This window comes from Podarcis muralis, chromosome 14, assembly GCF_964188315.1.
Source record: "Podarcis muralis chromosome 14, rPodMur119.hap1.1, whole genome shotgun sequence".
NCBI classification, from domain to species: domain Eukaryota; kingdom Metazoa; phylum Chordata; class Lepidosauria; order Squamata; family Lacertidae; genus Podarcis; species Podarcis muralis.
The window spans coordinates 28,075,244-28,098,694 of record NC_135668.1 but is presented as its reverse complement, the minus strand read 5'-3'; the positions used below and the strand labels follow the sequence as shown (position 1 = coordinate 28,098,694).

At 45.9% G+C, this 23,451-nt stretch overlaps 1 protein-coding gene across 1 annotated transcript in view; it reads right to left on the bottom strand.

Moving 5' to 3' along the window:
• SMAD3 (SMAD family member 3) overlaps positions 1 to 23,451 on the bottom strand; it is a 65,697-nt gene that overhangs the window by 12,597 nt on the left and 29,649 nt on the right. Inside the window, exons 2-6 of the mRNA XM_028705746.2 lie at positions 5,513 to 5,706; positions 5,195 to 5,329; positions 4,090 to 4,164; positions 1,662 to 1,712; positions 444 to 656 (exon numbers count right to left, since the gene is read on the bottom strand). Coding sequence (XP_028561579.1) covers positions 444 to 656; positions 1,662 to 1,712; positions 4,090 to 4,164; positions 5,195 to 5,329; positions 5,513 to 5,706 — 668 coding nt within the window. The remainder of the gene's footprint in view (positions 1 to 443; positions 657 to 1,661; positions 1,713 to 4,089; positions 4,165 to 5,194; positions 5,330 to 5,512; positions 5,707 to 23,451) is intronic.

Sequence of the window (23,451 nt, the reverse complement as noted above, 5' to 3'; positions counted from 1 at the left end):
AAATGCAGCATCAATATCAATAAAATTCTAAAATTCAGGGGTCATTTTTTGGGAGGGGGAACCTAGTCAGTAGACATCAAATGATCACCAGGGCTAACTGGCCAAGTTGGTCCTACTAGGGCCAGCAAAGAGACCAGGGAAGAATTTAAATGTGGGGTCCCAGAAAGGGTTTCTTCATAGAAGAGGAAAGGGAAAAGGGAATAGAGGATCAGGCTAATTCAAATTGAAGGCCAGGCAGAATAGCTCTGTCTTACAGGCCTTGCGGAAGGAGATCAAGCCCTGCAGGGCCCTAGTCTTGAGGGACAGAGCATTCCACCAGGTCGGAGCCGTCACTGAAAAAGCCCTGGCCCTGGTGGAGGAGAGTCTGGCTTCCTGTGGTCCAAACACTCCACCAAATTCCACCACCAAACCCTCCTCGGATGCAACAAGGCGAGAGACGCTACCGATGTGTCGCCTGGTGAGCTCCACCGCTGCGTTGCGGTTGACGTTCGACAGCAACCCGAGGCAGAAGCGCTCAGAGTTTGAAGGGTCAGTGAAGCCGTCCACCGTCATAGAGGGCTGCGACGCATGGAAAGTTTCCCCGACACGCTGGTTGAGCTCGTAGTAGGAGATGGAACACCAGAAGGCAGGTTCACAGTAAGTGACTGGCTGGAGATCTGCAAGAAAGGAGAGGAGTGAAAATTTGAGAGGAGCAAATATTAATGCTTCGTTGGTTTTGAAAACTATACAACACAAAGTAATCAACAGAAAGAAAAAAGAAAAAAGTAAACATTCATTCCGTAATTAGTGCTTGTTGTAGGTAACAATTTGTAGTTGGTTTCCACATGACCTCCAATCCCCTCATTGTGGTTCCCAAGCTCCATTCTTTAACTACACTCTAAGCTTTGTCTCTTCTAGGTTATTTCAATTACATTGATTTTATCGAATTATCTTATTACACGCAGAAAGTCAATCCAAGCCTGCCAAAGGATTTTTGGTTTTGCAATGTTCTTTTAAATAAACTCTGTACACGTCCCACTCTCTATTAAATTTTTGATCAGTAACTTCTCGAAACTTTGCTGATAATCTGGCCAGTTCTACATACTCTCACATTTTGTTTCGCCAATTTAGTTTGGATGGGGTAGCATCTCCTTTCCAACCCTTTGCGATTAAAATTCTAGCTGCTACTGTTGCACACATAAAAATTCTCCTAAATTTCTTTGAGATTTCATTGCTCATTATTCCTAGCAGAAAGGCTTCAGGCTTCCTGGGGAATGAACATGTAAACATTTTTTTTAAAGTTCGTTGTAGATTATCTCCCAAAATTCTCTAATTCTTTTGCAGTTCCACCACATGTGGATCATTGTGCCTTCTGCCTCCCCGCATTTCCAACAGGTGTTTGGCCTAGATCTAAATATTCTGGCCAGTTTAACAGGTGTTAAATACCACCTGTAGAGCATTTTCATGCAATTCTCTGTTAAGTCATAACATGCAGTCATAACTGCAGTCAGGACCTTCTTTCAAATCCAGCCTTAAACTAATTATTAAAACAAACCACCGCTTGCCTTTGCAAGACATTTCCCTGTTAGGTGCCCCACCCACCGGCTTCATATCACTGCCTAGGCCATCCCCAAAACACCTCTATGTGAATTTCAAAAAAGCCCAGGCGGCACCGTCCTTACCCAGATTGTTGTGTGCAGGGGACATTGGATTTGGAGATAAATTTGGAGAACCTGGGTGGGGAGAGAAAGAAGATACAATTATGGTAAGCTACTATCTGCCCAAGAAGAAACATGGAATCCTAGTACTGTAGAGTTGCAAGGAACCTAAAGAGTCAAGTAGTCCAACACCCCTGCAATGCAGGTATTAAGTTGATACTGCTACTATAGTGCTTTTAAAATAGTGATTACATTCATATCTACAACAATCGCTTCAGGAAGTTCTTGGGCAAGTCCAAAGAACAATTTGTGAGACACCTCTAACTGGGAGTTACCTGGGGCCCCACTGCTGCCCCTTCAGCAGGTGGGTGGGTGACACTGCTGGCACAGGGAGAGCAGGGCACCGTCCTGCAGCTGAAGGTGGTGCCCGCCAGCAGATTATAGGGCAGCCAGCAGGGACTGTACTTGCTCCTTCTGCTGCCCAAAGCCTAGTGCAGTGATGGCCAAACTTGGCCCTTCAGCTGTTTGGGGACTACAACTCCCATCATCCCTAGTTAACAGGACCAGTGGTCAGGGATGATAGGAATTGTAGTCCCAAAACAGCTGGAGGGCCAAGTTTGGCCATCACTGGCCTAGTGGGCTTCCCATGCCCAAAGAGAAAGCAAGGAGGACTTCTTCTTTCTGTCTGAAATAAGAGAGCGAGATGGGGCATTTGCACCCTGCTCTTCTGCCAAAAAAAGGCTCCTCAGGTGGCTTACATACAGCAATCAAAACAAGAGACAGTCGCTATCTGGACAGGCTTGCAATTCAATTTTTTTTTAAATGACACACAAGGAAAAAAGGACAGAGCGGGAAGAGGGACAGATAAAACATCAGACTCGGGCACCAGTTCTTAAACTGTTCTTACAATGGCCAGCTGGCACAGCTCAGGGGCAGGAGCTGCCTGAAGGAGCTGGTCTTTGGGCAAAGCTGATGGACTGAACTCTGCTTCCCATCTCTCCCCATGACTGAATGGCTGATCCCAGGTGACAGCTGAGTTGCACTCCAAGACATCTGGAGCCCACCAAGTTGGAAAAGGCTGCACTAGAGGCTCAAGCCTTCGCCATATGGCATGGACCAAGACACCTGCTGCATGTCAGTTCCATGAGCACATGCCACTGACGCCTGAGCCATTCTTCGTCTCCCCTCTACCTTTGTATTTTGCATGGAAAACATCTGTTTTCAAATAAAGTTTTAGGAATCGAAGACATGGATAAAAAAACTATATGTTTTCCCACGCGGACAGGGCACTCCGAGGGTACATTCAAAGCCAAAGCCAATTCAAATAATTATGGCCCTGAAGGCATGCCCCGTATAGCGTTTCAGACAGATGCCGACCACACAGCCAATAATTGCACACACCAATGGTGTTGGACCAAAGAGGGCTGAGGGTGAGGCCTACCAGCAATCCCACGCCGGCCTCCTCCCACCTGTGTGCTTATGGCAAAAGACGATAAATGTGTCACTCATTCCCCTTTTAGAAACCCACAAGCATTCTTCAGCCCCAGCTATGGCGAGGGAGATGGCAAACGATACGTGGCAGGGGTGTTGGCGTGGACTGTCCCATTCTCTCTTCCCAACTCGCCACTTCTCCCTTGACCAGCCCTTGTGTTTCCCCAACTTTTCCCTTCCTCTTCAGCTGTAAATGGAAAGAAGAGCCATGTGGAGCCAAGGTGGTGTAATGGTCAGTGTTGGACTAGCACCTGGGAGACCAGGGTTCAAATCCCCACTCGGCCCATGAAGCTCACTTGGTGTCCTTGCGCCAGTCACTGTTGCTCAGGCTAACCTAACCACGCAAGGTTGTTAGGAGGACAAAATGGAGATGGGGAGGATGCTGTGCCAGCCTGGAGGGTGTTCAGCAATCAGGCCCAGATCAGGCATGATGCTGTCTCTCCAGTGCCCTGATATGGGGCTTCTGCCAGTGGGATTCAGACACCTCTGACAGGCAGAACTGAGAACTGCATGCCAGAGGAGGGGTGCCAGCATCACTCCATGGGCATAGGCTGGTGGAGCAGTCCGGGCTGGGCAGAAAGAGATCTCTGTCCCTTCTTCCACTACTACCCTGCCCACCTCTAGGCATGATGAATCAGGGGTTTGAATGACAGCCTAAATAAATAAAGAGCGATGGAAGACTCCAAGCCAGGTGGAGAAGGGGCAGTGGGTGGCATTCAGCTAGGTTTTCCTCCAAGTAAAGTCATTTAAATTAACAGACCTAACTTGGACTTCTTGAAATTAATGAACTTGACCAAGTAAAATGTGGCTGCATGCTACCCCCATATACAGAGTGCAAGAGACTGGGAAAGAGATCACTTCTAAGGAGTTTTCAAACTCTGGTAAATTATTCTACTAAAATGACAAGAGAGATGAGCACAATTCCATCAAATGCCACGTATTAATTTCCAGCGTGATGTACCTGCATCCATGCTATGGTTCATCTGATGGTCACTGGTTTCTCCATCCTCACTCAGATAACCAGGAGGGGGTGTTTCTGCAAGTGGAGGGTAAAGAAACAGAGCTGTCATAAAAATCAAGCAAAATTCAGGAAATAAGAGCACATACTTATAAACAATACTGCCCTTGTCCAATGTCTCAAAAAGAGCTTTATAATCCATCACCTCCTTAGAGTAAATGCTGCAAGATCAGTAGCTTTTACAGACAGGTCAACTGAGGCTTCTCTAAAGTCCAGGACTTACGAGGACCTTATCCTGAGCCCACTCTAGACTCCAGAGTTAATTTTCAGAAGACCTCCTTCCCCATGCTCCTTTATTCACTGGGAATGGGGAATGAGTTAAGACACACGGGCTCTTTCTCTCTCTGCTCGGAAGCAAGAGAAAAGGAGCAAGAAGTTGAAAGCCCTGAGGTGACAACCTTCATTGCTAAAGTTACTTCCGTTCAAAATAGGTAGATTGGTAGAAAGACACATAGCAGCAGAAATGTTAATGTGTTCCGAGTGTCTAAGCTCAGAGGTGGGCAGAAAATAGGCCAGATTGACTGGAAGATCTTGGGGTGATTTGCCGTAGATCAAAGCAAGGATTTCTGATTCCCAGCTGCTTAGCAACATTTACTTATTTAATGACAATAGCAGCAACTGAAAAGATCTCCCCACCCCCAACAAAGCAGGTGGCTGAAAGAGAATACTCAGGCGTTAGAGGGGCACCGAACGTGGATATCTGGTTCTTAGTTCTGGTATTGATCACAAATTCCTGGATTGAACATGCGCTCAGAGGCACTCTGGGCTGAATCCAAAGTAACACTGAGTAACACACCCATCACACAAGCAGAAATCCTTGAGTTGGATACCACCATCTGTTGCTTAATTCACAGCTCACCATTATTTTTGTACCTGGGTCTGGTAGACCTGGGGAACGGGTGGTTCTAGTCAAAGGAGATAATGTAGATCTCCCAGGCCTTGAGCCTGGTCACCTCTGGTCTCGCCAACAGAGCACCTGAGCTGTAATTCCATCCACCCAACGAAAAGGGTCTGCACACCACTTCTGTTGGGGCAAGGCATACCGTACCTGGAATGTAGTTGCTTTGAGGTTCTATGCCCGCTGGGAAGTTAGTGTTCTCTGGAATGGAGTGGCTATAATCATCCAGTGGAGGAAACTCAGCTGGGATCTCTGTATGCCTCGGAACCAATACTGGAGGTAGCACTGAAGAGGTAAGACAGCCAAGGAGCAAATGTCAGCAAGAAGTCGAACAACAAGGTCAGCAATTATTGGGTGCAATTCCTGTACAATGGTGGGTTTAATTCCACCACCTGCTCTGGCTTCCAGTGTCCCAGCCTTCTACACAAACACTAAAACAACAACAACAACAGAGGCCTGTTATAGTACCTGGTGTCTCCACTCTTTGATAGTGATACGGATTCACACAGACTTCATCCTTCTTCATGTTAAAGGCGTATTCACACATCTCCATGGCTCGCAGTTCGTGGTGGCTGTGAAGATCTGGCCACCGCCAGAGCCGGCAATAGATAACATGAGGGAGACCCTTTCGGTGGGATACCTGCAGCCGGCCATCCAGCGATCTGAAATGTTGGAAACGAAAAGGCAATATTAGAAGTGGAAAAGGCAGAGGGCTTTGGTTTGAGAGTTCTTCCCTACGGAATAAAAGAATCTTATGGCAATTAGAAGGAAATGAATCCACAGAGACAAGTTGGCTGGTTATTAAAGTATCAGCAGAATGGCACTGCGCTGTTGCCCATTTTGTTCACCAGCAGGGTGGGAAGAACAGGACAACCAGACATTTTGATCTTGCTCTCCTGAAAAATCAAGGAATAGGGAATATCCACTGCACCTAGATCCAGCCTACAAGAGATTTACTTTAGCATGTACAGCCAAGAAGGGGTAAGCAGGAAGCACATCACCCCAAGAATGAAAGAACAGGCTATTAAGCTTCTGTATTCTTGCTTGTCACTATTATTTAGGCACTCCTCTCTCTAACTCTCACACGCTTGCACGAATTGAATTCTTAAAGTGTTTCTCCCAACTCTCTGTACAGAACAGATTAACAGTGGGGAGGGCATTTAAAAAACACAAGAGCAAAGGGATGCAAACATTTAGAAAGTAGCAGTGACAACAAAACTGCAAGGAACATGCAAAAATTAAGATTACTCTGAGCTGGAAATCTCCGCTCCATTATTTATTTATTTTCCCTTGCATTGTACAGTTAAAGACGAAATTATATAAAGTTTCCTAAATGATTAAAAAACAAACAAACACACAGCCATGTCTGAAATGTTGAGGTTATAAAACTCTTCCCTGTAGCAAAATTACAGCTCCTGCAACATGAGACACCTTTTGCAAAAAGCTTCATAATAATTTTTGTTTTTAAAATGCACCGTGTGATTGGAAGTGAACCGCAGAGGATTCCTGGTTTAAAAGCAGAGCAATGTAGAACACTGGCAGAGAATTCCTCCAGGCGAAGAAGCCTCCAAGCATCCCTTCCCTGCACTCAACAGAGGCTACTCCAAAAGAGGCGGAAACAGAACCATGGCAAACAAGGGTCTTCTAAGGAGGCCAAGCCAAGGAAGCAGGTGAAGGCAAGAAAGGTGGCTTATTTCAATCATGCCAAAATCCATTAATCTCATTTTTCCAAGCTCCTTCTATTTCCAAACTTAAATTCAATTTCCCCTATTTCCACAACAATTCACATTTTTAAAAAAAGTTCCCATGAAATCTCGCCGGCATTTTAGTGTGAATGTCTCACAATAAACATATTTTTATATGCCACTTTAACTAATACACACACTTTTTGCAAGCAGTTTCCCCCCTAACATAATGCATTTTCAAGCACACTTGAAAGCATATGCATTTTTGTACACATTACTTGACAGGTAAACAGCACTACCAAATTCAGAGAAGTGCAAAGTTTCAAAAGATGGCTGAGTTTCAGTTTGCCTATTGTTTTGAAAAGCACAACATTGGTTCAGCTTTATTCCCCCCCCCATGTAATTTATTGAAAATCAAGACAGTATATACAATGTATTCCAAATCAGCAAAATCAGGCGCATCTTTACATCTGAACTGAACTAAATCTCTCCCCAATCCTTACTCTCGGCTCTGCTTCACTCCCCCCGCCTCCTGCGCCAGGATTAAAATTACAATCGAAGCCATATTCCAAGTGGCTTTAAGAAGTCAGCCATCAAGGTCCAAGCCAGCACAAACACAGGGGCCAACTGCAAGTGGACGCAAGTTCTGCCAACGCCCTACTGTGCCGCTTCCTTACCTACCATTTAAACAGCCTCCCCAGCACACCAGATCCATTTATTTGGGACAAAACCGGTGCCAGCTGGGAAGCTTTCCCACGCCCATGGCTGACTGGCAAGAGCCCTGTTTTCCTACTCAAGCTCCTCCATGAAAGGTTGCAACGGTGGTCAGCTCTGTCCAGCATCAGCACTGCCATTTCCTGTGGCAGGAACTTTTTAAAGTTTGCTCTCATAGGCTAAAACCGAACCCAAGCAAACGTCCCAAACATCCTCCGCCCTTCTGAGCTGTGTCTGGGCAAGAAGAGATGGAGGTGGGCAGTGCTGTCTATGACACACAGGGGAAGGTGGAGCCCAGCTCAGTTATTCTGGGCTGACCCCCAACCAACATGAACCAGATGAGGGAGCATAGCTGGATCTGCATTTAGAGAGAGAGGGAGAAGCGGGGATACACTTTGTGGGTAGGCCGAGGAGTAAGAAGGGCACCCAACCGCTCCAGGGAAGGAATTGCAAGCCACCCAACAGCACCATCCATTATCTACACCTGAGCAATCACAGCAGAAGGGTTGTAGCTCTAGAGCAGCATTTCCCAAACTGAGGTCTCCAGCTGTTTTTGGACTACAGCGCCCATCATCCTTAGCTAGCAAGACCAGTAGTCAGGGATGATGGGAATTATAGTCCAAAACCAGCCGGAGACCCAAGTTTGGGAAACACTGCTCTAGAGCATAAGACAAGCCTGCTGGATCAAGCCAATGGCCCATCTAAGTCCAGCATCCTGTTCTCATTGAGGACAACCAGTTGCCTGTAGGAAACCAGCAAGCAGGATTCAAGCACAAGAGCCCTCTTCCCCTCTGTCGTTTCCAGCAAGTGGTGTTCAGAAGCATTGCTGCCTCCAACTGTGGCAGCAGAGTATAGCCATCCTGGCTAGTAGCCATCAAAAGTCCTCTCCTCCATGAATTTGTCTAGTCCTCCTTGAAAGCTGTTTAGGTGGAAGATGGTGGAACATCTGCTTTGCTTGCAGAAGGCCCCAGGGTCCCATCCCTGGCAACATCTCCAGATAGGGCTGTGAAAGTCTCTTTTTGCAAAAATCCTGGAGGGCTGCTGCCAGTCAGGGCAGACAATATTGAGCTAGCCGACTCAGCACAAGGCAAAGCAATATGTGGCTACATCATTTTCTTTAGGCAGCCCTGTTTAGGGAAGCTTTTAATGTTTAATAGATTATTGTATTTTAGTGTTTTGTTGGAAGCTGCCCAGAGTGGCTGGGGAAACCCAGCCAGATGGGCAGCGTATAAATAATAAATTATTATTATGATTATTATTATGATTATTATTATGATTATTTAAAAAGGTTCCATTGCCCCTTCCTCCCTGCCTTCCTCCTTTCATCTTCCAGGTTGTTGCAGTGAGTGTGGTTGGTGATTCAATTTCAGCATGGCAAAGACCAATCTATGCAAATTGAGAGAGAACGACCTCTCATCTCAAAAGCACTTTGGTGAGTAAGCTAATAATCCTCATTCCAGATCCACTGGAGTCGTGAGTCTCATACTGCTAAATTAAACACTCCTTTGAAAAAGAAGCAGCGATTCCAGGCATACCAATTCATTCACGTCTCAACACCCTACGTGATCCAGCAGGGAGTTTCATCAGAACAGGAAGAGAGCAGAATGTCAAGGAAATTCTCTGGCGTGCTGAAGAAGGAATTGCTTAATGCAGCCTTTGTCAACCTGGTGCACATCCGCTTCAGCCAGTATGGCTGTGCTCCTATCAGTTACCAAAAGCAGATGATTGTGCTGGCTAGAGCTGATGGGAGTTGCAGTCCAACACATCTGGAGGGAGGGCACCAGGTTGGCAAAAGCTGGCTTAAAATAAAGACAGTCAACTCTGGTCCAAGAAGGTCACCAGGAGACAGAGCACAACACTTGAATTTGCACATTGTCAAAGTACTGTTGCCTATTTGGGGAAGGGCCTTGGCTCAGTGGTAGAACACCTGCCTGGCATGCAAAGGTCCCAGGGTTCAATCCTGGCACCTCCAAGGTATGGCTGGGAGAGACCGCAGCCTGAAAGACTGGAGAGCGATTGCCAGTCAGTGTAGATAATTAGGATCAGAGGGAGCTGCCTTGTACAGAGTCAGCCTGTTGGTCTAGCTAGCCTAGTATTGTCTACACTGGTTTGCAGCAGCTCTCCAAGGCAGGGGGCATTCTCAGCTCTACTTGGGAGATGCTGAAGATTGAACCTGGGACCTTCTGCATGCAAGACAGATGCTCTACCACTGAGCTATGACCCTACGCCATAGCTAGGCCAATGCAGACCTAGACTGACCAATGGTCTGACTTGGAATAAGGTCAATGGATACCATCATAGGGAAGCAAGTGCAGGCAAAGTTCTCCTTGGTCTGAGTTATTCCTCTTACAGAGTTCTTATGAGTCTGTTAACAGGGCCCATCCCTGCAGATTCAGAGACACAGAGGTAGTTTAAAAAGCCATGAGGTTTTCATATTTTTAAGTTCTTCTGCATCTGATGAATAATCCAGACCTGTACTTTCTTCCTGAGGCGGTTTTATGACTGGATGGGCCCATTTTTGCCAAATACTAAATAATATATTCCACCCACCCCCCGCTGCCAATTACAGAAGCACTCCCAGGACTGGAGAAAATCTGCCATCTAGTCATGAAACCCAGTTTGCCAGCCCCCTCACACCAGACTCTGCTTTAGAAGGGCAGATGAGAGGGAGGGATGGGGGGGGGGGAGGAAGGGTGCCTGTACACACAGAAGAGACCAAAATGGATCCTCTTAAGTTGCTCGCTATCCAACTGGCCTTGTGGTTTGGGGACTGAGGGTGGGGAGAAAGCGAGAGAACAGAAGTGACCCTCCAAGCCCCCTTAGTCCCAGGGCCCGCCAGCTGCAGTCTACATCATTCTAGCTGGTCACCTGTGATGAACAAAACCTCCTCAGGGCAAGCAGGCAAGGAAGCCAGGATTTTTTCAGGCCACTGATACACTTCTGGTTCTGGTATTTGTGTGAGAAGGCAAGAGAGTGACTTTCGGGGGACCGGTCTATGGGCTTGAATTTTGTACACCCAAAACCATGCACTTCCCCCAACGGGGTTCAGTGGTGTTTGCTACACCACTCCTGCCCCCTCCCCCAAAAAAGCAGTTCAACCAGGGTTATTTAGAATCACATGCATGTGGATAACACACGCACACAGCAAAGACTTGTAACAGGGCCTTCACAGCGGTGGCCCCACAACTATAGAATGAGTGCTAAAGAACACAAGATGCTATTGTATGGCATCCGTCCATCTGGCTTGGTATTACATGACTGGCAGCAGCTCTCCAGGGTTTCAAAGTAGAGTTTTCTCTAGCCCTACCCAGGACTGAACCTAGGACCTTTACATAGCATGCAAAGCAGGTGACACAACACTGATGCTCCTAATGAACACAGGAACCTACCTGATACCAAGTTAGACCACCGACTCATCTTGTTCAGTATTGTCTCTAAAGTGCTTTGCACCCACCTGGAAATGCCTTTGGGGATTGAACCTGGGACCTTCTCCATACAAAGCAGGTGCTACTGCCACTGAGGTATGGCCCTTCCCCATGGCTAGGCAGGCAGGCCTCATCCACTGCGCTTTTAAGTGGGCCTTAAGACCTAGGCCTTCCCTGAGGCCTTTGCCACTTGAAATAAGGCTATAAAGCCAGGGCTCTGCTGCCAGGGTCTGGAAGAGTTCTATTGTCGCCAGTGCTTTAATTTACTTCTGCTCTGGTGGTCAGGCTCCTAGTGTTATGGAACCGACATTCCAAACGGTTTTGAGTTGTATTTGAACTCCGGTGCCGATTGCATTTTGCGTGGTGAGCTGCTTTGTGGTGCACGGTTCTCAAAAAAAGCTGCAAATCCTTCAAATAATAAATAAGGCATGGGGGGGAGCGCATGTCACATTCCCCGTCTCTCCCCACGACAAAACTGGGACTTCTTGTGACCTGGAACCAACTCCCCTTCTGGGTGTCCGGCCCTCGAGTTCTCGCTGACCTCGTTCAAAGCTGCTAATGAGCGAGCGCAGGGTGAATCATTTCCTGCCCACCCGCTGCACGCTGCGTCCCAGGAGAGGCTCTCAAAAAGACTCCCCTTCCCCACGTTGAGGGGTGGGGTTCGATGCACCTGACGACAAGAAGACTTTCCCTTCTTGTCCTTACTGAAACACCCTCAGAGTTTCCACAAGAGGGGTGTGTGTGCATAAAACATTCATGCCTCTTGAGGGGGACGTGACTGACACGGCTTTCTCGGGGGAAAGGAAAGGTGAAAAGGGCAGCGGAGAGACAACAGAGTCGAGTTTATTGCTCTCCAACTTCCTTAATTATGAGTCACCACCGGCAGAGAAAGAAAACCCAGTTCCATAAACAGATTGAGAACGCAAATATAAAAAAGTGCGGGGAGAGGATGGAGGACCTGATAAGGCGTTTTTGAAAGTTACCGCGTTACGCAACGCAGGGTTATCAAAGATTACTTGCCGACATCTGCAGCCTCTCATTTCCCCAGAGATGCAGAAAAGACAAAATCTCATTTGCAACCCTGCTCATCTGAAAACCAACACAAAAGCTATCAGGCCAGGGGTGCTCCCTCTTGAACAGAAGTCACAGAAGCAGCCAAGAGGATTTTGACATCTCGAGGTGGGAAAGACAAAAGGCATCCGGCCCCTTCCACACAAGCCTGGACCTGATGACATGGAATAGGAATGCTGTTCCTGGGTTTAATTTATTCGTATTTTCATAGAAGTGGGAAATCCAACAAGATCTTGCCGTACGGAATGCTCCTTTTTAGTGTTCCAAGCAGCCGTACCTTCTTTCAGGACACTCTACATTGGTACCTTAGGTTAAGTACTTACAGTGGTACCTCGGGTTAAGAACTTAATTCGTTCCGGAGGTCCGTTCTTAACCTGAAACTGTTCTTAACCTGAAGCACCACTTTAGCTAATGGGGCCTCCTGCTGCCACTGTGCAATTTCTGTTCTCATCCTGAAGCAAAGTTCTTAACCCGAGGTACTATTTCTGGGTTAGCAGAGTCTGTAACCTGAAGCGTCTGTAACCTGAAGCGTATGTAACCTGAGGTACCACTGTATTCCAGCCTCCTCCCAGTTTTATCTGGGGCTGATGGGTGCTGTAGTCCCAAACATCTGGAAGACATCAGGTTGCCTAAGACTACTCTGCGTCATATCCACTCATAATGTTACTAGGGGTGGGGTGAGCAGATGATGATTACTAGTAAAAAAAAAAAAAGATGATTTTGCTGTTTATTGGTTATATGTTTTTGTTGCTGAAAATTCTGCTGCTCTTTATGGGCTACTGTATGGTTTTCCTTATAACATGCTGTTCTTTTTCAATTTTATGTTATACTTTATGTCCTTAAAAGTTTTGCAAGTTGTTTGCAGTTCCTAATGTGGCAAGCAATTATTGGTATAAAATACCATCCAAGAGACAAGCAGTTACTTTCAACACTAGGTGTGCTGGACAGCTAAAAAAACCTAAGCCTCGAGCAAAGTTTTCACAACTGCATATTGGCACATCCAAATGACATCACAGTGAGAGAGATGTGAGGAAAGAGAGAGACAGTCAGGACTGAGCTCATCATGCTTGGTTTTCTTGCAAATATCACCATTAATAAAAACAAGATAAATAGGGGGGGAAGAAAGAGGGAACATTATCTTGGCAGAGAAGCTGGTGCCACAAGCAAACTGGTGGGACAGCTGCTCAACAGAAGACACAGAAACCAGAGAAAAACACTTGCCGGCTAGCTCAGGCTCATGGGAGTCATGGTCCAAAACATCTGGAGGGCACCAGGTTGGGGAAGCTTGACTCAAGTCTCCCATGAAAAGTCCCAATCATCCACCCACTGCTTTACTACAAATACCTGAGGACTCCTTGAACAGAAGGAAGGGGAGAGGAAGAGATGCAGATTGGCTGGTAAGTATTAACATTTTTGCAAGTAGCTCCCTTCTCATTCTTTGGTTCTTCCACTGTTGACTTTTCACTGGCAACCAGTAAATCAAAGAATCACAGACAAAAGTATTCATCCATCCAACCAATCAGCCTACCATCTGTCCATCCAACCATTAGCTTTTGTGGAAGGTCACCACCCCAACTGAACAGAGAGAATGCACCCTAAATTTAGCTTAAGTTGCATGACTCAGGACCCCAATACCTCCAGGGCTGCCTTTCTTATATGAACCTACTCAGACCCCAAGATCAGTATCAGAGACCCTTTTCTGTGTGACTTATCCTAGAGTGGGAGGCAACAAGAGGACGGACCTTTTCTGTCGTAGACACGTTTATGGAATTGCTCTCCCCCAGGAAAGCTTGTCTGGTTCAGACTCTCACCTTTTCAGTGCCAGGCAAAATGGATTTATTTTCCCAGGCATTTGGACAACAATAACAGCCTGACTTTTACTGGCTGTGCTTTGGTGTTCATTTCATCTTGATGGAGGAAAGGCATATATATTTTCCACTGTGCACAAGCAACTTGGTGTACACTGCATTGCTTTAAATGGGTAAGTTTGCCATATACTGTGTTCTTTGAATTTCAACCTTTGCAAGTCACTTCAAGAGAGGACCAATACTGGTTTTCCACTTGCAGGAATTTATAATTGGGAAGGAGGAATTACATAAGGCAGCGTTTTAAAAATGCCATCCCCCCCCCCACTTGCAATTCCCAGGAGGTATAAGTCATTCTGTCGCCCCTGGTCTCTACCACTTTAGTTTCATCTCCTTTCCCTGTATGCATAGGCCAGAAAAGCATGTGTGCTTTTAAAATCTTCAGAAATAAAAACAAAAGAGTGGCCACGTGGACCTACATCACTGGGTTACTGTACGTGTGATGGCTTTAACCAACTGAGCTGCGGCTGAATGGATGAACCAACTCAATTGAGAAGCCCTGCATTTATGAGAAAACATCAAGCAATAAAGCAAAGGGTATCCTGATTTGTGGCAATCGATGTGCAATGGCTCATTCACACATGCAGCTCGTTGCCTGACATCAAGCGACACAAACCTGTGTGAAGCAAGCCATAGATTTCGACCACTTCAGAAGACGAAGACAGGGCTTCTATTCATGGCTGCCAGTCTGAGAGCAGGATGTGCTTTTCTGCAGGGCTCCCAAGTGTGTGGCAAGATGAAAGTGACCTGCACAAATGTTGCTTAGGGGGTGGAGATGGAAGGAAGACAGACACAGAGCTCTTCTTCCAAACCCCACATTTGCCTGTGACTAAGGACTTTGCTTTGCACACCCACTCGGCCCTCTGAAAGACACCCACATGCCCCTCAGCAAAATCAGCTAGCTCACTCAAAAATGCACATATGGGACACCAAACCTCGCCCCCTCACCACAGCAGTAAGCCTGTTTACTAAGAAAGCCCGCACCCCCAAACGTCTGCTTCATGAGGGGCGGAAAAACACCTTCCAACTAGTCTTTCCCCCCTCTTTTTTTCAATCACAAAGCCAAAACAACACATTATGTTCCAGAAAGGGCCCGAAGCTCTTGCTGTTATTTTCTTTATTCCAGTTCCCAATTCCTCCCATTTACAAACCCTTCTGTTCTTGATTCTGCACTTTAGCTTGTCTCAAGCTCATGAGACGTTTTACACCGTATTCAAGCTGCATTCAGTTAACCAGCCGCTGAGCCTGTGCAGAGATCAGGCAACACAAGTCCCTCCCAACGTGCAAAGAAATGGACGTGGTTTCAATTTAGAATTGGTGCTGCCTATATAAAACAGCCCGGACAAACTAAGCCCCTGTAAATCTTCCAGCTCTCAAGAAAGGAAGCCTTGAGAGTGCAAAGTGGCATCATTATAAAGGCAGCCTTGCAGACAAGTTCACAAAAAGGGATGGGCCTGCTAGCCTACATAATAGTTACATGGCAATGCGGTGTAGTGGTTAAAGGTGGCCAGTCACTGTCACATAGCCTAGCCTGCCTCACAGGGTTCTTGAGAGGATGAAATGGTGAACAATATTATGGCCATCCATTGAGCTCCTTGGAGGAAAGGCAGGGTATAAATGCGAGACATTGATGCAACAAAGTTAAATTTATATTGGCTGTCAGGGACTGGCTGGATGAAGAGGAGTGATGGGAGGCACCAGCCGGGGAATCCCCAATGGAAACCTCAGAGGAGGAAGGCTCAGAGCCAGGGATTGGTGGTGGGACATGGGTGAGAGGTCAAAGGGAGAAGATTGGGAGGAGGCAACAGGGTTTGTTGAGCAGGAGGAGCATAGGACAGGGAGCAGTTCAGACTCCGAGGCTGAAGCAGAGGACACGGATCAAGATGTTGCTGAAGAATCCAGGGACTCTCTCACTCCTGCTGCGACAAGCTCCCCTCCCCAGGGGCAAGACCTGCTGGGAAGGGTTGCTAAGTTATATGCCATTCCCCTGAATAAAGAGTTAACTTCACTGACAGCAGAGCCCTGAGTCTTTCGTGCTGACCTGCATCTGACTCCAGTTTCATGAAATCCGGGGTGGGGTGGGGGTGGGGGGATCTGGGATCTGGAAATGCAACATGAATAAAGACAAGATAAGGTTTTGACAACATCAGCTATGGATGGCTCTGCACAAGATAAAACATGCCCCAAAACGGCAGATGCAGACAGGTCCTACTTCTTGAACAAGGTAACTTGAAATGGATCGTTTTCCGTCTCCGCCAGCACACAGCATTTCACACTCACTGGTATTACAGTCTGTCTTAAGACACAGATTGTTCTGTTCCAGCCCAAGCGGACTTTTGGGACCGGATTTCATTTTTGAGACTTCCATTTCAAAACTCAGTTACTGGATGCAAACTAAAAAGAGGCAGCTAACTGCAGAAAGGTACAGCTTCATTGCAAATTGCCCAAATCAGCATATACCTCCCTCTGCATCTAAAGCAGCTCTCACCAATCTGCTGCCCTCCAGATTTTTCGGACTACAGCTCTCTTCTGCACCAGCTACCTGATTGGGGCTGATACGGAAGGGTCATGTGGCCAGCATGACTAAGCCGCTTCTGGCGAACCAGAGCAATGCACGGAAATGCCGTTTACCTATTTATCTACTTGCACTTTGACGTGCTTTCAAACTGCTAGGTTGGTAGGAGCAGGGACCGAGCAACGGGAGCTCACCCCGTCGCGGGGATTCAAACCGCCGACCTTCTGATCGGCAAGTCCTAGGCTCTGTGGTTTAACCCACAGCACCACCCGTGTCCCTCTTCCCATCCTTACAGTACCTGTAAAAACAATCATTGAAGACAAAGGGAGGGAAAAATATTTTAACAACTCTTTTCAGGTCAGGTGTTTTTAATCTGAAGTGTTTGGTTTTTCAAAGTTTTAGTACTATTTTTATCTTTAGATTGAATGTGCATTTGTCCAGAAAAACAGCCCCAAAATACTTTACATTTTTTTAAAAAGGCATGGTTGCAACTCATGCAAGACATGTCAGTTCATTCTTCACATTTGTCAAATATCTACTTCCAGAATAACACACAACCTCCCCAGGAAACTTTTCAAGGCCAACAGCATCTCTCCAAGATCTTTCACATCTCTGCTGCCTTTTTACTGGAGATGTCAAGGACTGCAGTTGAACCCAGAAACTTAAAGGGGCAAAGCCCAGGCACTGCCACCACCCAGCTCATTTCCATGGACCTTCACACGCCATTACTTTTCCATAGGCTGCAAAGCACCATAAAAATAATGATGATTTAAAAAAGAAATCTTTTCTTTAATGGCACTAATTTAAAACCCTTTAAAATGGTTAATGGGGGCCCGGTTCAAACATTATTTTGTTTGAGAACAGCAAAATAGTACAGTATTCTATCATCTTAACTATAGCAGAATGGACTTTTAAGTCTTCTTTTTTCCAGCAACTGCCAGGGACAATTTTATTGGTCAACAGAGGCCCAACGGAAGACGCATTCGATGTTTAAAGAGATTTCCAGAGCTCCAGATCTGAGGTGAGTTTTGCAAAAGGCCAAAGAACAAAGTGCCCGTTGTGATGAGGTCTTAGAATCAGCAACGGCTGCTCAACCACCAATCATATTTGCACCAAAAATAAAATGTTTTGAGAAATGTTAGACTTCAAGCCAGTTTGCCCCTTCTATTAATGGCACATTACTCTCCACAGAGACAGGACGTTTTCGCTGCTTAGGGAATTTTGCCGGAGACAAAGACCAAGCCATTAAATGGAAAGCCTAAAGGCCAAGATTTTCATTTTCCACTTTCCCTGCTGTGAATAAATCAATATGATGCAAGTGAGATTAATACAGATTTGAGATTAGCTTCCTTCTTACGAATATCGTTGCTGACAGAATCGCACAGTGAAAATGGGGGGCAGTTAAGCTCAGAGCAAACTTAGAAAACCACTGCTGTGTTGTGTGAAATGATGCACATGTGGCTAGTGGTCAGTTTGGGTGGGGTTTTCTTTTTTTTAAGAAAAGGCTGTTAAGACAAATGTGTGGGGATGAGAACTATCTTGTGTTCAGCATTTGGAAGCAGATGAGGGCAAACAATGCAGATAGCATCTTCTATGCCCTGCTTGGGACCTTCCAGAGGCCTCTGGCTGGAGCCTGCTGGAAACCAGACGGATTCTGCAAAGGCAATTCTTATCAGAAGCCGCGAAGACTTCTTACCCTGCTCCATGAAAGGGGTCAGCAACTAGTCAACCAAGAGATGTAGTTTCCTTCCACCCACTGACTGCCCCATCAGCTGACTGTGTGGATCAAGCTTCCTCTAGAGGCTGAATGAACAGCTACGCAATCTCCACCTCAAGGGCTACAATATCGGGTAATGCTCTCTAGCTGCTGCCTCTGCGGCTCAGGAAACTTCGCTGCGGTTTTCCAAGTGTTGTGCTTACACAGGAGGCTTGGAGGGAAGTGAGATCACCAGCCCCTTCTACTCGCTCAGCTAAGTAGAAACAGCTGCGCTCAAGACACACAGTTTTGTGTTATTTTTATTCTGCGCAAGCCAGTCCCCGTGAAGCTCCAGCCTTCCCTAACCGGGTGCCCCCTCCCCCCGCCCGTTGTTTTGGATTACAACTCCCATCAATCCAAAACATCTGGGGGGCACCCGGTTGGAGAAGGGTGTTCTAGTACAGTTACAAATTGTATTAGAAGTCATATAAATAGAATCCAATGCAAACCTCCAAACAGTGACAGGGAGCACTAACAGAACATAAGCCAGTTTTAAATCAGGTACAACTGTTTGCTTTTTAATTTATAGCCACGACACGATAGATGCCAGCTGTCTTGGTTTTCACCACCCAGCTCAGCAAAAATAGATATAGACTGACAGACAGAGGGAGAGAAGGAGGAAGTACCGTATTTTTTGCTCTATAAGGCTAACTTTTTCCCTCCCAAAAAGTAAGGGGAAATGTGTGTGCATCTTATGGAGCGAATACAGGCTGCACAGCTATCCCAGAAGCCAGAACAGCAAGAGGGATCACTGCGCAGCAATCCCTATTGCTGTTCTGGCTTCTGAGATTCAGAATATTATTTTTTCTTGTTTTCCTCCTCCAAAAATTAGGTGCGTCTTATGGTCTGATGCGTCTTATAGAGCGAAAAATACGGTGCGTCAGTGACTGTGGAGGGTCCGGACCAACTCTGATCCTTGTTCAACCAACAGAGAATAGATATAGGAATGGGATTCAAAGCACTTGCTTTGCAAGCAGAAGGTCCTAGATTCCATCTCCAGGCAGGGCTAGGAAAAACCCTGGGGATCAACTCCCAGTTAGCACCAGCAATTGGCAGATGCATTTCCCTGTAACCAGAAGTGAACTGAGTTCACAGTCCTTTCACACAAAAGTCCTCTCCTGGTTTGCTTTTGACAGTTCCACAGCCTCACTTAGGTGGGAAAAGACATTGTGTTGTTCATGGGTAGGCAAACTAAGATTGGATCCGGCCCAATCGCCTTCTAAATCCGGCCCACAGACAGTCCAAGAATCAGCGTGTTTTTACATGAGTAGAATGTGTCCTTTTATTTAAAATGCATCTCTGGGTTATTTGTGGGGCATAGGAATTCATTCATTCTCCCCCCCCCCCAAAAAAAATTGTTCGGCCCCCCACAAGGTCTGAGGGACAGTGGACCTGCTGAAAAAGTTTGCTGATCCCTGTTGCTATCGTTAAACAATTGGAAATCAGGAACCCTTGCAAATTTACTGCAGATTGTGCAGAGATCTATTGGTAGACCAAAATCTACCTTCTGCCCACCCCTGTCCTGCATGACAAGAAATATCATTTGAATGAAGACTGGAGCAGCAGTAACACAGGTGACGCCCCATGTTGGGTGAAATATTCTGGCATTGCAGGGGGTTGGACTAGATGACCCTCAGGGTCCCTTCCAGCTCTGCAGTTCTATGAACTGTACACATGCACACATAGCATACTCAAAAGAAATGAACTTTTCATAGCATGAGGAGTGAAGTCTTTCTCTGGGGTTGAAAGGGAAGGGAACATGTGCAATGCAGGAAACATTTAGAGAGATACATCTAAAGCCAGCAACTAAACCTGCTTCAGCGGCATTTATTACCAAGACTGACACACAAGAGATTTCAAAATATGCAATGGCCACAAGGCTCTTCCCCCTTTCCTACCCCCCAGCAGCTGTCAAAGTCAGAACTGGTTGCATCTTGTGGTTCACAGTGTACACAGATTAGGACTTTCAAAGTGATGGGGAGAGAGAGAGAGAGAGAGAGAGAGAGAGAGAGAGAGAGAGAGAGAGATATTCCAAGGCCGAAGGAGAGAAAGTGTTATTCTAAGGCCAGATTCTTTCACTCTTTCAGGACAGCACCCAATAAAGCACCAAAGCAATTTCACTTTGTCCGCAGCTGAGCAGTAGCTGTCTCTCTCCCCCACACCCAGAAGTTAAGTTTCCAAAAAGAGCTTCAAAAGCCAATAGCTGATGTTAGAAGCCACTGAGTTTTACAGCTGGTTTCTGCTCCCTTTTGGAGAGAGGTTTACGTGTTCACACAGGCATTTCCCCCCCAATGATCTACCCTCCTTTAGTGCAATCCTGACCATATCTACTCAAAATAAGTCTTACATAATTCGGTGGGGCTTAGCTTTTCTCTGATAACTGATTTATAGGCATAGTAGACTGGAGGTATCTTTGCCTAGCGGACAAACTCAAATTTCCCAAACCAGGCCCTTGGTGAAATTTAACCGGATGCAATTATTTTTTATGTATCCTTGCATTTATATCTCATCTTTCCTCTAGTGAGCTTGAAGCAGCGTTTGTGGTTTCCCCCCTCCCCGTTTTACCCTCACATCACAACCATCCTGTTCAGGGGGTGCCATCTTGAACAAAATATTGAGGGGTACAAGTAAGCTCTACTCTGCATAATCGATCACATATACGGTGCACAAACACCATTTGAATGACAATGCCCATTAGCTTTGGGAGGGCCTGGCCCCCTCAAATATTTTATTGGGGGGGGCTGAAGACTCCTCAGCCCCTAGGAGTTGGTTCCTATGATCCTGTTAGGTAGGTTACACTGAGAGGCTGCGATTGGCTCAAGGTTATCGTGTGAATTTAAAGGCAACGTGTGGATTTGAACTCTGATCTCCTGAGTCCTAGTCCAACATGTTAACCACTACAGGACAGCAGCTCCTGGATATGACTGTGCTTGTAGTCAGCATAATACAGCCTGCTTACCTGAATTTACAAAACAATATGAAGCCAGGAGAAACAGGAGACAAAGCACCAGGAACCTCCTCTACGGATTCCACTGAGTCCAAGTGGTACAAGAGCCGTTCCATGCACAACTCCTGCACACTTTCCACTTACCTCCTGAAAAATCAGCCCCATTAAAATAAATGGGTCTGGGGTGCAAAAAGAAGAAAGCAAGAAACTGGTGAACGCAACGCAATAGTGGCGTTGTGACTTGGACTATCACTCAGAGTGGGCTACTTTTCCAGCTACTGCAAGCATGAAGCAAAACCCTAACCTCCCTTTCCAAAACAAAATAAACCTTGTCAGTTCAAACCTCTTCAGACTCGTGGCTAGCAGTCCCTTCCCTCACAGATGGTGTTCTTGGTTACACGGAAACCCTACAGTACTGTGCCTCATCCTCCTCAAACCACCAACTATTGCCCACACTTTGTTTTCAGTGAATCAAACCCACCTAGCAATGATATAGACTCAGTTACAGCAATCTGGGCTTCTTGTGACCCTGCTCATAGGCAAGCAAGCATATTTCAGATGGGCAAAAGCCATATGCCCCCTGTTTTTCTTTTCATTCTTAACATTTATTCTTCTTCTGTTGATTTTATCTATATTTTTTCTTTTTAATGTTTGTTTTTAATCACCATTCTAAATGAGTATTTTGTATTATTTTATGTAAACAACTTAAGAAACTTATTTGAGGCACATTAGAGGCTGCCCGAGTCAGACCATTGGTCTATCTAGCTCAGTATTGTCTACACTGACTGGCAGCAGCTCTCCAGGGATTCTGGCAAGGGACTTTACCAACCCCACTTGGAGATGCTGGGGATTAAACCCGGGACTTTCTGCATGCAAGAAAGGTGCTCTACCACTGAGCTACAACCCTTTTTGATTAAGCAGTATACAGTGGTACCTCGGGTTACATACACTTCAGGTTACAGACTCCGCTAACCCAGAAACAGTACCTTGGGTTAAGAACTTTGCTTCAGGATGAGAACAGAAATTGTGCTCCGGCGGTGCAGCGGCAGCAGGAGACCCCATTAGCTAAAGTGGTGCTTCAGGTTAAGAACAGTTTCAGGTTAAGAACGGACCTCTGGAACTAATTAAGTATGTAACCAGTGGTACCACTGTATAAATATTGCTAATCTGGCTAAATAACTAAATAAAAATAAATAGAAAACTTCTTAAAAACTTCATTCCACCAAAACACTCTACTGAATATTTATGTATTACGTATAAACTAACCAACATGCATCATGGAGGGGTTTCCAGATACCCCACTCCCTGCCTTTGGAAGCCTTATAATAAGGACGAAGATGAAACTGTCAAGCTCCCTTGTTATTTCTGCTAATGCCAGGGGGTCTAATGTTGCTAATGCAATCTTGTTATATATTTAGTACTGAAACGTGGGGGTTTTGTATGTTGTTATATTTGTTATTACTGTATGTTGTTGCTTTATTATATTACAAAATTGCTCTTGCCATAGTTGATTTTGAGATGCATTCCTTTTTTCTTCGTCGTAAGACGCTTTGGGCATTCGCAGAAAGGTGGCATACAAATGACATTATGATAGTGAAAACAGTCCGATAAATAGTTGGATCCCATACTTTTTTTTTCTTTTAAGGTCTACATTTGTTTTAACATATGATCTACTCCAATCCCAGCTGTTCACTGACCAACTCTGGCCTATAAACCTCCAGAGGGAAGGCTGTACCAGAAGACCGAGGGAGGGCAAAGCTGTCGTGAGCTCCCTTGAACTCTGTACAGCACAGAAACTCTGTTGAATTAATGCAAAAGGGGAGCGCAGGCTGTGGACTGGAGGCCTTATCAAGTGGAGCGCTGGGGGGGGGGGGGAACCTTTCAAAAAGTAAAGGGGAAATCCAGCAAAGTCACAGGTAGAAATGCTTAGCACAAAGACTGGACCCAACTCAGGCTGCGTACACACATCCCTTGCTACACGCAAAAAATCCTGGAAACACAAGTTTGCCCGTCACAGTTTTACAATTCCCAGCACCCTTAACAAACCCCAGTTCCCAACATTCTTTTGGGATGGGGAATGTGCTAAAAGGCAGCCCTGTTTAGGGAAGTTTTTAAAATTTAATGCTGTATTGTTTTAACACTTGATTGGAAGCCGCCCAGAGTGGCTGGGGAAACTCAGTCAGATGGGCGGGGTATAAATAATAATTGTTGTTGTTGTTATTATTGTTGTTGTTGTTGTTGTTGTTGTTGTTGTTGTTGTTGTTATACCAAGCCTCAGATTTCTCATAAAGAAGAAGTGAAAGTCTCCCCTCTCTTTTGATTCACTTTGAGGGCTGTGTCTTTATATTAAAGTTCAAGGATGACAGGGGCTCTGTCCATGCCAAAACACAACCCCAGTACCAAAAATGGAGCACAAAGTCAAATTCCTC